The sequence below is a fragment of the Callospermophilus lateralis genome, chromosome 3, assembly GCF_048772815.1.
Source record: "Callospermophilus lateralis isolate mCalLat2 chromosome 3, mCalLat2.hap1, whole genome shotgun sequence".
NCBI lineage: Eukaryota > Metazoa > Chordata > Mammalia > Rodentia > Sciuridae > Callospermophilus > Callospermophilus lateralis.
Window position 1 is genome coordinate 42,830,740 of NC_135307.1, and position 13,427 is coordinate 42,844,166.

At 32.9% G+C, this 13,427-nt stretch overlaps 1 protein-coding gene across 17 annotated transcripts in view; it reads right to left on the bottom strand.

Annotated features, from left to right (window-relative positions):
- Hectd1 (HECT domain E3 ubiquitin protein ligase 1) overlaps positions 1–13,427 on the bottom strand; it is a 92,150-nt gene that overhangs the window by 22,292 nt on the left and 56,431 nt on the right. For 4 of the 17 annotated variants that reach the window (XM_076850136.2, XM_076850142.2, XM_076850135.2 and 1 more), the window contains exons 19-27: positions 11,480–11,585; positions 9,425–9,559; positions 8,327–8,466; positions 7,746–8,069; positions 6,381–6,547; positions 6,108–6,284; positions 2,033–2,869; positions 1,128–1,349; positions 274–303 (exon numbers count right to left, since the gene is read on the bottom strand). In XM_076850136.2, coding sequence (XP_076706251.1) covers positions 274–303; positions 1,128–1,349; positions 2,033–2,869; positions 6,108–6,284; positions 6,381–6,547; positions 7,746–8,069; positions 8,327–8,466; positions 9,425–9,559; positions 11,480–11,585 — 2,138 coding nt within the window. The remainder of the gene's footprint in view (positions 1–273; positions 304–1,127; positions 1,350–2,032; positions 2,870–6,107; positions 6,285–6,380; positions 6,548–7,745; positions 8,070–8,326; positions 8,467–9,424; positions 9,560–11,479; positions 11,586–13,427) is intronic. The other 13 variants (XM_076850145.2, XM_076850138.2, XM_076850144.2 and 10 more) reach the window with 5 other exon arrangements.

Below are 13,427 nucleotides of genomic sequence, written 5' to 3' on the forward strand. Positions count from 1 at the left end.
AGATTTTGTCTCTAAATTAAAAAAAGGCTTAGATTATAGCTCAGTGGTAGAGTTCTAGGTCCCAGTTTCAAGTCCCAAAGAAAGAAAGAAAGAAAGAAAGAAAGAAAGAAAGAAAGAAAGAAAGAAAGAAAGAAAAAGAGAGAGCCTATTGAAAGGAGGTTAAATAGTACTTAAAATATATCTTCATATAAATTTTGTCTTTGAAATTACAAAAAACAATTGTTAAATAAAGAAGAGGGCTGGGGGGCCGTAGCTCAGTGTTAGGGTGCTCACCTAGCATGTGTGAGGCCTGGGTTCCTAGCACTGAAAAAGGAAAAAAAAAAAGAATAGGTGATATGATCAAGGATGTGTGTAAAGGGTACTCAAACAATCAGGGGAATGCAAGTTTTTTGGAAGACAATTTAGTAGTTACTCTTTTAGGAATTTATCCTAAAGAAACATACAAATACAATCATTTCAAATCTTGTAGAAACCCATTCAACAATGTGAAAATATTTTCAAATGGTACTAAATTAAAAGAGCTGGCTAAAAAGATACAATCTCTTTTTACTAAAAACAAAACATACATATGACATGCCCCAAATCAGATATAAATTGTGAGGACTAGATGGTTTTAATTTTCTACATATTCTAGAAAGTATCACTTTTTAATAAAATACACATTTCAAATGAATCAAATAACTGCATCTCTGACTACAGCATAGAAGACATGATGATATAACTCTAACATTTTCTAAGCAAAATTTAATTAACTAACAAAATTCAAATGTTACCCAATTAGGGAATTATTTCCAGAAGACTCTGGTAATATCAAGGAATATCACTTTACAAAGCTTATTAATATATTATATCGCTTCTTTTATTGATAAAGGTGCAAATATCTTTGTTTACTACAGTTCTTCATTAAACACAAAAGTAAAAAAGGATAACACATCTAAGTTCCTAGAGAGTACTTTCTTTATAATCATGAATTTTTTAATAGTCTCTCCATGTTACATAAAGATCCCATATTTATAAGAAGGAATAATTCCTTTTAAACTAAAAGTTAAAAATATCCCATGAGATAAATGTAATAAAAGCATCATTACATAAATTTCTAAGTAATTTTACTTTAAACTATAACTTACCATATAAGGAATATTCTGCTTCCTGACCTGTATCACTCTCACTGGAAGTTGATGTGAGGCTGGTGGTTAAAGTATTACTTAACGACTGACCAACTGATAAAACTGTTGTCGCTGTAGCTACATTGCTGCTGCTAGTAACACTGGAGGTTGACATAGTCACTGTGGATGTAGTACCAGGTGTGGTCAAATTGGGAAAACTCTGAGCACCCATAAGAGGAGAAGCTAAACATAAAAATAAAGCAAATCAGTATAAATAGGCAGAACTGTAGGAATCTTGAAAAAAAAACAAGATTTACATTTTTTTAGAGTTCATGAAACACACTAATAATAAAAGGCTGAAAAGCAGCAACTTTGGGAACCCAACTGAAATCCAACTAAAAATTCTTGTGTTTATACTACTGTTATTTTTAAAAATATAAAGCCTAGCTTTTTAAAAAAATGAAACGAGCAATGAAAATAATTCCCAATTTATTTTTTCAAGGGAATTAGTTTGACCCATTAGTCTCTTAAATTAAACAACTTTAAGAAGCTAAAATTAATTCAGGGGCTAACAAAAAGCTATACCAGGGCAAAGCTTTGGTTTCAATGTACTAATAATATTTAATCATTGTTTATTTCTTCATGCAACTTTGCTAAACCAATTATCACAAAGGAGTGAAAAATGTGTTATTGTTTTATCCTTTTAGAATAAAAGATTCTTTATCATACCTGAGCTCAAGTCTTAAAATACTGTAATTCTATAAAACTTAACCTCATATTCCTGAAGTGTTAAAATCTGATGTGATCTCCAACGTGGTTAATGATCTTGTTAAAGACTGCAGCCACTACACATGAATATATGAGACCCTATCTTATATCCCTCCAGTGGAAAAAGCATGGGGTTCCATAAGGAAAAGCTCACTTACTTGCTGTGCTCATCACATTCCTCCCCAAAGTATTAGTGTTGTTATCACTGCTGCTTCGGCTTAGGTTCATGTTGTTCGTGGCATTAGTCCGTGCTATGTTTGCCACTCTCCTTACAAAACTTTCCAAGCTAGATGTTTCTCTTGAGGACAGGTTAGGTACACTTGCACTAGAGCTCATAGGGGCCCCAGCAGCCAACAAAGAACTCACTGACAGTCTGTTACTTGCTGAAGAGCTAAGGGGTCGCTGTGAAGCTGCTTCTTTATTAGTTAATTCAGATACAGAACTAACATCAGGAGAGCTAACACTAACAATTCCCATGGATATTGCACTAGACTCCCCAGGAGTACGAACAGAACTATCAGGGCCTAACTTCCTTTCAGCATTTTCACTTCCCGTTTCCGCTGTTAAGGTGCTGGTGCTTGCACTGGAAGATGACCCTACTTCTGTTTGAGGGACGTTTTCAGCAGATGAAAGAACAACAATTGGTTCATGTACATCAGCTCCTGAAACTATACTGTGTTCCATTACAATTTCTGATCTCCGTTCCGTTTTGGTCGAACCCAAGCTGATGTCGCTGCTACTGGCCACGCTACACACAGAACTGCTGCTTCCTTTTCTACTTGAGGAGCCTGCAGCAGCAGATGTCTTGTCTGGACAGTTGTTTTTCACCAAGCTGCTCCATGATTGCGTTGTGCCTGAAACAGTGGATGAAACAGGTTTGGGTGATGCCACTGTATCAGGGTCGTACCCTGGTGCAAGCTTGAGGTCAAATTTTCCTTCTGCGCCCATACGGTAAGAGTTTGAGCCACCAGCATCCCAGGTGACATCAATCCAGCCTGGAAAGGGACAGGAGTTTGTGAGACCCAGCAGAAAGTAGACAGGAGCGTGTCAGATAGTAGCTCCACAACATGGGATCAGCTTTTCATCAGTGCTGTACTTTCCTGAATTTCTACAATCATTTAAGGTCTGCCAACTAAAATGTAAATTTTTGGACTTGAATCAACTGAAATATTTTTTGACTATACATTATTAATCTAGCTATTTGAAGGTCTGAATTATTAAACTCTCATAATAAAGTTATATTAGGGAAAAGAACTATGTACTGTACAAATTTAAAATAGGTACTGTACAAAAGATTTCTGGGAAACCTTTTGAAACTCTTTATTTTTGAACTGTTGAAGACTAGTGATTTTTTAAAAATAATGTTAGTGGTCGTGTTTACATCTTTTGTGTTATATATCAAATGGAGGAATTTTTAAAAAATTTTAAAAGACTGATGCAAATGGTTAAGTACTGCAGCTTCAGCAAATAAATAAAAAGGTTTTAAATTGTTAGATATGATTACATGGTCAAATTTCTTTCTTAAAAAAGTGCCACCCTACTATCTAAAAAAAGGGCTAAACCCTCTAAAATAAAATATTCATAGATCACTTATAGAAATTTTAGGTTACTAGCTCAAATTAAACATTATATTAGCATTTCGGTTGTGTTCTCAAAGTTCAGTGGTTATTTGATTCTCTTATGATTAAGTTTAATAAATTTGAATAAGCACAGAAAATTTTAAAACAAAACTTAAAAACAGCTTAGCTCTTATGAGAACCTATATGCTCTAAAGCTAATAATACATAAAGAACTATTGAGCATCATAATATTCAATTTTATAGTTACTCGTATTTGGAAAATACTTTTAAAAAAAAGGTTATAAAAGCCCAAAGGGAATCCAAAAAAAGTGGGGAGAGAAATTGCCCATTAGAGAGGAAATTAACAATTTTACTATTTTATTTTAGTTTTATAAGCCAATTACTTCAGGAAAAAAAAAACAAACACAAAAAACATTTACTCTTTTTAAGTATACCAAGCTTTTAGAAAATTTAAAAGTACTTTCCCACACGCACAGAGTGCAAGTTCCAGGATACACATCCACTGACATACTCAGCTGCCCAACCACCCTTACACCAGGTTCATTTATATTTATGATAAAGCTCAGAAGGGTTTAAGTATATTGCATTACCTGTGGGGTTTGTCTGTACATGAGTTCTTTGAAAGGAAAACTGACTGCCCCAAATCTACATAAGTAGCTTAGATGAGATTTCAATTGCTACAATGTATTATGTATACTGAAATAACCTCTGAAGAATCAACACTTTAACTATTTCTTCTGCTATACAGAAAAGCATGAGAAAAGGAAAAGTTCAACAACATTCCAATCCCAAATAAAAATGAGTTTTGTATTGGTAAAAAAATTATTTCACAGTTCTAATCAAATTTATAATCATGTTAGCTTTATCTAGAAGGCAGAAAATCATACTTTTTCTTGATCATTGAAGATCTGAATTTCAAGAAAATGGCTTTACACTGTAAGTAGTCAATATCTGTGAAATAAATGGATATCCCTATCAACACAGAGATTCTTCAGAAGGCAGAAAAAATACTAAAAAATGTCAATCATTTAGTAGGCTTGTTTAAACTGGGACCTAAAACCTGTTAGTAGAACTATAAAGAGAGATACACACTATACCTAAATGTAGAGGTATGAAACTCTCAACTCTTCCTATGCCCAAAATGACAAAGACTAGTCATTATTAGAAATGGTTGGTTCAAGTATTTGAAAGTTAAGAACTTTTTGGACATAAAGGTTTTAAACCAAAACTGAATCTCTACATTTGTAAGATCAGCAAAGAACAGGCCTTTCTTAAATAATAAATTCTGAAACTAAGATTCTTATTTTCTTTTTCATATTTTCTTATGCAGTTATTTCAGCTGACTGCAACCACAGAAAAATGAACTGCATTCACATGTACCTAACTAGCCTCTTCTTACTAAGTCATACCCTTTGAGGCCAAAACAATTCAGGGGAAACAGAATATAAACTTACTCTAAGAATTAAGATACCTAAAAGCGATGACATTTTAAATTTCTAAATTGAACAGTACTATTGTCATCTCAACTATTACTAGTATCTATAAATTTTGCTTCACTGCAAATCTGCTTTGATTATAATGATTTACAATTAGGGTTTTGTGGTACATAAATTCATTTGATGAATTCAAGGTTCAGAATCATACAAGCAATAAAAATCAAAGGATTTATTTAAATAAATGACTTTGTTACATAAAACACAAATACATTATGAAATTAAAAGTTACTTTATTCTCCTAAGCACTGTCACTTTAAATTTTTGGTAGAAGTTGAAAATATGAACATTTTATATTTTAATATTAGGCAAAATTGACAGAAATGAATCCACAATTATTTTGGCAAATTATATAATAAATCAGTCTTAGAGTTATTAAAAAAAAAAAATCAGGGTTGGGGTTGTAGCTCAGTGGTAGAGCACTTGCCTCCATGTATGAGGCACTGGGTTTGATCCTCAGCATGGCATAAGAATAAATAAAAGTATTTTGTCCACCTACAACTAAAAATAAAAAAATCAGCCTCAGTAGTTGCTTTGAGAGTCAAGCAATTTATTGTGTGGGTAAGGACTTGATTAAAATCTATACCATCAAAGATTAAAAATGAAATTGATTTACACAGTAAGCCCTACTTAACATAAAAGTTTAAATTCTCCTCCCAAAAGCTGGTAGACCAAGCAGCACTGTGAAATAATCACAATCTACTAAAAAATAGAAGCTGTTTCTGTTCCATGCTTTCTTGAAAAATAAGTAAAAACATTAATCCTGTTAAGCATAAGAAATTAGAGCTGAGCCCAAAGGAAACTTGAGAAAAATTAATTAAAAAAAAAAAAAGGATAAGCTTGATAATCATTTTAAAATGACAGCAGTTTCTAGTCAAAACCCAATAATTTTATTTATTTTTTTAAATATTTATTTTTTAGGTGTAGTTGGACACAATGCCTTTATTTTATTTATTTATATGTGGTGCTGAGGATTGAACCCAGGGCCCTACACACGCTAGGCAGGAACTCCACTGCTGAGCCAAAACCCCAGCCCCAAAACCCAAGAATTTTAAAATTTCTTTTATTTCTACATAACATTTTTCTAATTTTAAAGTGAAAACATTATCAGTTTTTCTATATAGTCCGGATACTTTTATACAATTTATAAACCTACTCACCATTATGTAGTTCTCCTGTGACAGTGCCTTCTCCCTGTGGACTGCCATCCTGATCACGCCATTTCCAATCAAGGCCTCTGATAACACGAGCTCCTGGAACCATGTATTTCAGAACTTGGGAGCGTACTAGACGTCTCTGCCTTCTAAGATTAGCTTCTGCTTCTTTAGCTGCTTTCCCTGTAATGGACAAATTTCAGAAATATAATCCAAATCACTTTTTATAAATAAATTGTTGTAGTAAATTTAAAAAAAAATCTCATATCCTCTATTTACCTAGCTGATCTTCACATACTCCATTTACAGTGCCATAAACTTCAAATCCCGATAGGGAGAGGTAGTGCGTTTGTCCACTAGCATTCTTGCCCATTTGTTTGATTCTAACATGTCTCCATCCTTGCTTTTCATCCTTTGGTGGATCAAGAGGCCAAGTTGCAGTTGACCTATAAATGTGTTAGAGAAAAATGTTTTTAAACAGATAAAAAAGATGTTTCACACAGATAAAAAAGAAAAATGCTGGGAAGATTTCTTCCATAATAGAGAGCTTTAGGAAAAACAAACTTTCATCTTCTTTAAGCAATTCATTACAAGAATCAAGAAAACAATGGGGGAAAAGGGTCAAGACACATTAAAAATGAAATGTTTAAATGTATATCATTAGCTGGGCATGGTGGAACATGCCTATAATTGCTGTGACTCTGGAAGCTGTGACAGGAGAACTGCAAGTTTAAGTCAGCCTCAGTAATTTAGCAAGGTCCTAAACAACTTAGCAAGACCCTATCTCAAAATAAAAAACAAAAAGGGATAGAGATGTGGCTCAGTAGTTAAGGGCCCCTGGTACCCAAACCCCCCAAAAAAGTATATTATTAATTTCACTCATAACACTAAAAGATTCAATTGATATCTAAATATAAAACAAAGCTTACAAGGAAAAGAAATAAGCTTTTATGATTAAAAAAGTTCCTTAATTCCTGCTAAGTTTTAAATAATATATTTAAAATTTTTAACTCCAAAGCTTAAAAAGATAGGAAATATTACCTATTAATCCTAATGACAAGAAGCTCTTTTCATAATATGTCAAACACAGCAAGAAATATAACCCCATATTCTAGTAATGACCCTTGAATGTGACATAATGTATAAGTAAAACTTATATTTAAAAAACTTATATTAAAACTGGGGATATTTATCAGTGGCAGAGTGCCTACCTAGCATATGCAAAGCTCTGGATTTAATTCCCAGTACCACAAATAAATAAGCAAAACATAATAGAACAAATTTCTTTGAAATAAAAGCCACTGTTAATTTGTTGAATATTTGTGTGTACAATGTGACTATATGGAGAGTTTACAGAAAACTAATCCCATTTTTTTGCTGTTTCTACTCATGTGCTAAACACACACATACATATAAAATTTTAAAATAAATATGCTCAGCTTTTTACTAATCTTTAACCTAAACTTTTTGACAAAGTTTCCAATACTTCAAAGCTTTAATGCCTAAGTACAGATCAAGTGATTTTGTTTACAAAAAGAAAATCTTGCTTCATTATTTCACAAAGAGAACTCTAGAGTACACAACTATAAAAATAAACAAAGCTTTTTACTGAGTTTTCCAATTTGCAAAGACTCCTCAACTAACCCTGGTTCATTGAGACTGCAGTCATCAACATGGGTATACAAAGAAGTCCAGTTCTGTCCATCTTTGGATACCTGGAAAACCCAATTTCTCAGGGCAGATCTTCCATAACCACGAGCATGACGAAGAGTATATGCTGATGGTATTACCCAGAGACCCAGATCTATGGCAAACCAGGCATTCTTATCATCATTACTATGACAATTTAAAGCTGAATTATCACGACTTAATATGTCTTCCAAGCGACCATAAGGTAGATTTCTTCCTTCTGAAGATGTTACTACTACAAGTCCATAAGCAGCTGGATTTACCCATTCATATGCAGTTCTACAGAAAAATAAAGAAAAATTAGAAATTAACATTTCTGCATTTTTTCATTAGCTTTTAAATATAAAATTGTACTAGTTAAATTCTTCAATTAGCAACTTAAGACTTTTTTTCTTCATAAGAAGTAATTTAGATAATCTTAAATTTAATCAGCAAGAAAAAAATTCCTTAAACTGCAGGATACTCAAATTTTATTTGACTATCCAGACTTCTTTTCAGGTGAATACTGCCAGACTAGTTTAAAACAAATAACTTACTTTGCATTTGTCCCAATCCAGTAAATGATTCCATTCTCATCAAAATCATGCTGGTGCCGAAATATAAAATTTTGCCCTTCTCTTAATTTTCGAACAAAAACAAATGAAGATCGGTCAAAATCATACCACTGCTTTGCTACCTAAACCAAGCAAAATATGGAAGACATTCACCTTAATAATGAAATTTCCAAGTTGTTGTTGTTGTTGTTATTATATTTATTTTAATATAACAAATGTTCATTTTATATAGTGTGCGTGTAAGAATATGTAACAAACACCACCATTATGTTTAATTATAATACACTGGTAAAAATATGGAAAAAAATAATTAATTTAAAACCAAAAAATGGTCATTTTAAAATAATGGAAAAATAATTGCCAGCACCAATACATACATACCAACATAAATACTAAATACCATATATAAAAAAATAGAGGCACCCCACTACTTAATATCGCAGTATTTCTTTTATCTATTTCAATGAATAAAAGATATTGATGATAGCATACAAAAGCACTTTTCAATTATTTTTAATCATCAAAAATTTTAATAGCCATATAATATTAAAATTGTTAGAAATAATTATCAATTACCTGTTAAAATAATTTTTTTAATTTTTAAAGAAATAATTACACACTTGATTTTTTATTGATGGGCATTAAGACTGTATTCACTATTTCAATATTACAAACTAATATAACAAACATCTTTATGTAGAAGGCATTCACAGTGTACACAAGATTATTATTATTTTTTATTTTTTGTCATACTGGGGTTTGGAACTCAGGGCCTTGCACATGCTAGGCAAGCACTCTACCACTGAGCTACATCCACAGCTCTTTTTACTTTTTGAGATAGTATCTCACCAAGTTGCCCAGGTTGAGCAATTTCCCAAGTCAGTGGGATTACAAGCACGTGACATTATGCCTAGCTTAAAAGATTATTTTCTTAAAACTAATTCCTAAAAAAAAAATGGAATTACTGGGTCAAACTATATAACATCATTTAATACATACATCCCTTAACTACTGTTCTGAAAAGCTAAACCACAATAGAGAATGCTTATTTCAGCATATCCTTGCAGAACAAAAGCTCACCATTTTTAGGAGATATTGTTCTAGAGATTCAACTGTAGCTAAGGGTTCCATCTTCAACATTCTGCCAGTCCGATCTATCAATGAAGTTTCACCAGGTGCACGTTCCAACCGAAATCGTAATCTTCTTGTAAGTATCTACACAGAAATTATCAAAATTCTTCAGAAAAATACCTTTTTTTTCTTAGAAGTGTAAAAATAACCCATGCTACATGACTACAGCAACTGAGATTTATAAAATCTAGCCATAACAAAGAGATTGATGAATAATGTCTATTTTCTGATAATTGTTTTTTTTAAATGATCACTGAATAAATGATATTGGCTGTTGAGAAAAAAACAAAGTAAACTTGCCAGAATTTCTAAACAACAAGTATATAATACAAGAGTTTAAGTAAAATTATTATAAAACACTTTAATAAAAATATTAAATCTCTAACTTATAACTTGCAATTTTCCAGGAAAGTTTCTGTAAAGTAACTAACTAGCTTATTCCTTTAAAGATAGAATATACTACATTATCTAAGGCTAATAATCTTTAAGATGCAAGATAGATTTTAATCCAATACACAAGCAACAAGGATAGAACTAGCAATTTTAGGTAGTTGTGTTTCTGTATAAATCTGAACTAATTACTATGAACATTATTAAATATTTACATGTGTATTTTAATAGTATTTCAGACTGCAAAATTACCAGAGGGCACATTCCTGGCCTTCCTGCCTTTAGATCAAATCTCCTAAAATGAAAAGTATATAATACAAGATGATCGTGTTCGTATGACTATATAATGGGTTAAATTTCCAGTCTCTGGGACTATTCATCAGCTCATTCACTTACCAAGTCTAAGAAGGATGGATCAAACAGTCTCCTTGTTCCTATTACTCTGTCTAAACAAAACACAAAGTAGCCCTCTATGTCTTTTTAAATACTATAGTCAGGTACAACAAGAATAGTATAATTTGCTGGATAAGCCTTTTAGTGCTGGATTCTAGTATAGGCAAGTTTTGTTTGCTTTGAGTAGGCACTGCTTTGACATATATAAATCCTTAGTCACTTATTAAAGCTACACTTAATACCCAATGTAGTAGTATTAGGAGGTGGGTTCTTTGGAAGGTGATTAAGTCATGAAGGTAGAGCTCTAAGAAATAAGATTAGCACCCTTAATAAAAAGAGGCCCCAGCCAGTTGTGTTAGCATTATGTCTGTACTCCCGGTAACTAGGGAGGCTGAGGTAGGAGGATAAAAAGTTCATGGCCAACCTCAACAATTTAATAAGACCATGTCTTAAAATAAACAGGGCTGGGTGGGGTGCAGATCAGTGGTAAAAGCATCCTGAGGTTTGATCCCCAACAGGGCAAATTAAAATAAAAAGTAAGGCAAAATTAGTGGCACATATCTGTGACCCCAGAGACTGGTGAAGGTTGAGGAAGGAGGATCACAAATTTTACACCAGCCTGGGCAACTCAGTGAGATCCTAAATAAATAAAAGTGCTGGGTTATAGCTTAATAGTAGTGTGTCCCTGGACTCAATCCCTACTACCTCAAAAATAAATGAATAAATAAAATAAAAGAAGGGCAAGGAAACTTGTTCATCCCTTTTTGCACATGAAGACTTACCTAAGTCTTCACCAGATACCAAATATGATAGTGCCTTACTCTAGGACTTACCAGCACCCAGAATTGTCAGCATTAAGTTTCTGTTGTTTGTAAATTACTACTCTAAGGTATTTTTGTTATACCAGCTCAAATGGAATAAAACAGGATGCAACACATAATTCTAGAATAAGAACTTTTTAAATCTGCTTTTTCCACTGATAAACTACCTATCCCTACTTACAATTGATCAATCAAGTATATTACTTATAATACTAAATTCCACAGTAATTCAATCAAATTTAAAAATCCAGTATATTGAGTCATTAAAAAGAATAATCAAATGGCATTTGAATTAAAACCTTCTTACTTTATACAATATGGAAGTTTTTCTAAAAAAAGAAAACATATTGCTCTTCCCAAATACATTCACCTATATTAGCAACAACATTTCCGTGGTTACCTGGAGGTTATATGTGGATCCTGGTGTGTCGTACAAATGGAGAGGTAGACGTTCAATTGATTCTAATACAGCTATTAACTTTCGAATTAATGCAACTGCTGGTCGACTATGAAGAGAAAAATAATTGTTAAGAACTTTGATGTAAAGGCATGAAAATGTTCATGCAGAAACTACAATAATCTATAATAGTAGGTCCTCTGCTTTCTTCATGGGTACAAAAAGAAGTGTAATTTCTATAAAATAACAACAAAGTTTTATGTTTCTTCATTTTTGTATTCTTTTTTCTTTTTTGACAGTACTGGGGATTGAACCCAGGGTGCTTTACCACAGAGCTACATCTCTAGCCCTTTTATGTTTTATTTTGAGACAGTCTCATTAAATTTCTGAGTCTAACCTCAAACTTTCAATTCTTCTGCCTTAGCCTTCCAAATAGCTGAGATTACAGGATGTGCCAACACACCCAGCAAAAGAATTTGTTTTCTTTTTTTGGTACCAGAGAATGAATCCAGAGGTACTTAACCACTGAGCCACATCTCCAGCCCTTATTTATATTTCATTTTGAGATAGGGTCTCACTAAATTGCTGAGGCGGCCTTTAAACTTGTGATCCTCCTGACTCAGTCTCTTGAGCTGCTGGGATTATAGGCATTTACCACCAAGCCTAGCAAATTTTTTCTTTTTCCTTGTTTTTGGTATTGGTAATTGAAATCAGGGATGCTTGACCACTGAGCCACATCCCAGTCCCTTTTTATTTTGAAACAGAGTCTCACTAAGTTGCTTAGGGCCTTCCTAAATTACTAAGGCTGTTTTTGATCTTGCAATTCTCCTGCCTCAGCCACTAGAGTTGCTGGTATTATAGGCATGCACCACAGTGCCCACCAAGAAGTTTTAAAAATGAAAATATTTGGTGTCAAGGGTATCATAACATACACTTTATCACACATTATAAAGGTATAATTTGGCATAACATTTCTGGAAAATAATTGGAAAATTTGGATCAAGAAACTTTTAAAACCACCCCTAAGATTTAATACAATAATACCACTTCAGCAATTTATGTGAAAAGATGCTTTAATCAAGACTAGTATATTGCCTGGGTACAGTGGCGCATACCTGTAATCCCAGTGACTCAGGAGGCTAAGACAGGAGGATCGCAAGTTCAAAGCCAACCTCAGCAAAAGCGAGGCTCTAGGCAACTTAGTGAGACCCTGTCTCTAAATAAAATACAAAATAGGGCTGGGGATGTGGCTCAGTGGTCAAGTGCCCCTGAATTCAATCCCTGGTACCTCTCCCCACCAAAAAGATAATAAAAAATAAATAAAAAGCAATAAAGTTGTAAAAGAAAGTTATACTTAAAAGATTAGTATGTTTTAATATTTGCAATAGTTTAAATAACAGTATTTCAATAAATTATCATCCATGAAGTTATAATATGTACTGATCAAAAATATATTTTTAAGTCAATTTTAAACTAGCTGAACTTCATTTAATAAATTCAATCACATTCAAAAGCACACAAAATAGTAATAATGTACCCTCATCAACTCATAATCCAGCTTCAGCAATGTGCTACTAATAGCAAATCTGTTTCTCTCCACCAGGGCCAAGGACCAAACCCAACATCTGGCCTGTATGAGACAAACCACTGAACTAAATCCTCAACTGCTGCCTATCTACACCGCAACTATTTCTCTCCTTCCCATATATTTTGAAGAAATGACAGAGATCATATCATTTCACCTGAATATTTTTGAGTATGTATCCCTACAAAAAAAAATTTTTTTAAATATTATTACCATACCTTAAAAAAATTATCATCTAGTAACAGCAAATAAATAGCCAGAGATCAAATTTCAACTCCCACTACTGAGCTACGTTTCCAGCCCCTAAATAGGCTTTCTTGCACATTATCTAGATCATTGAGTTAAACCCCCAGCTCATGGATTTTA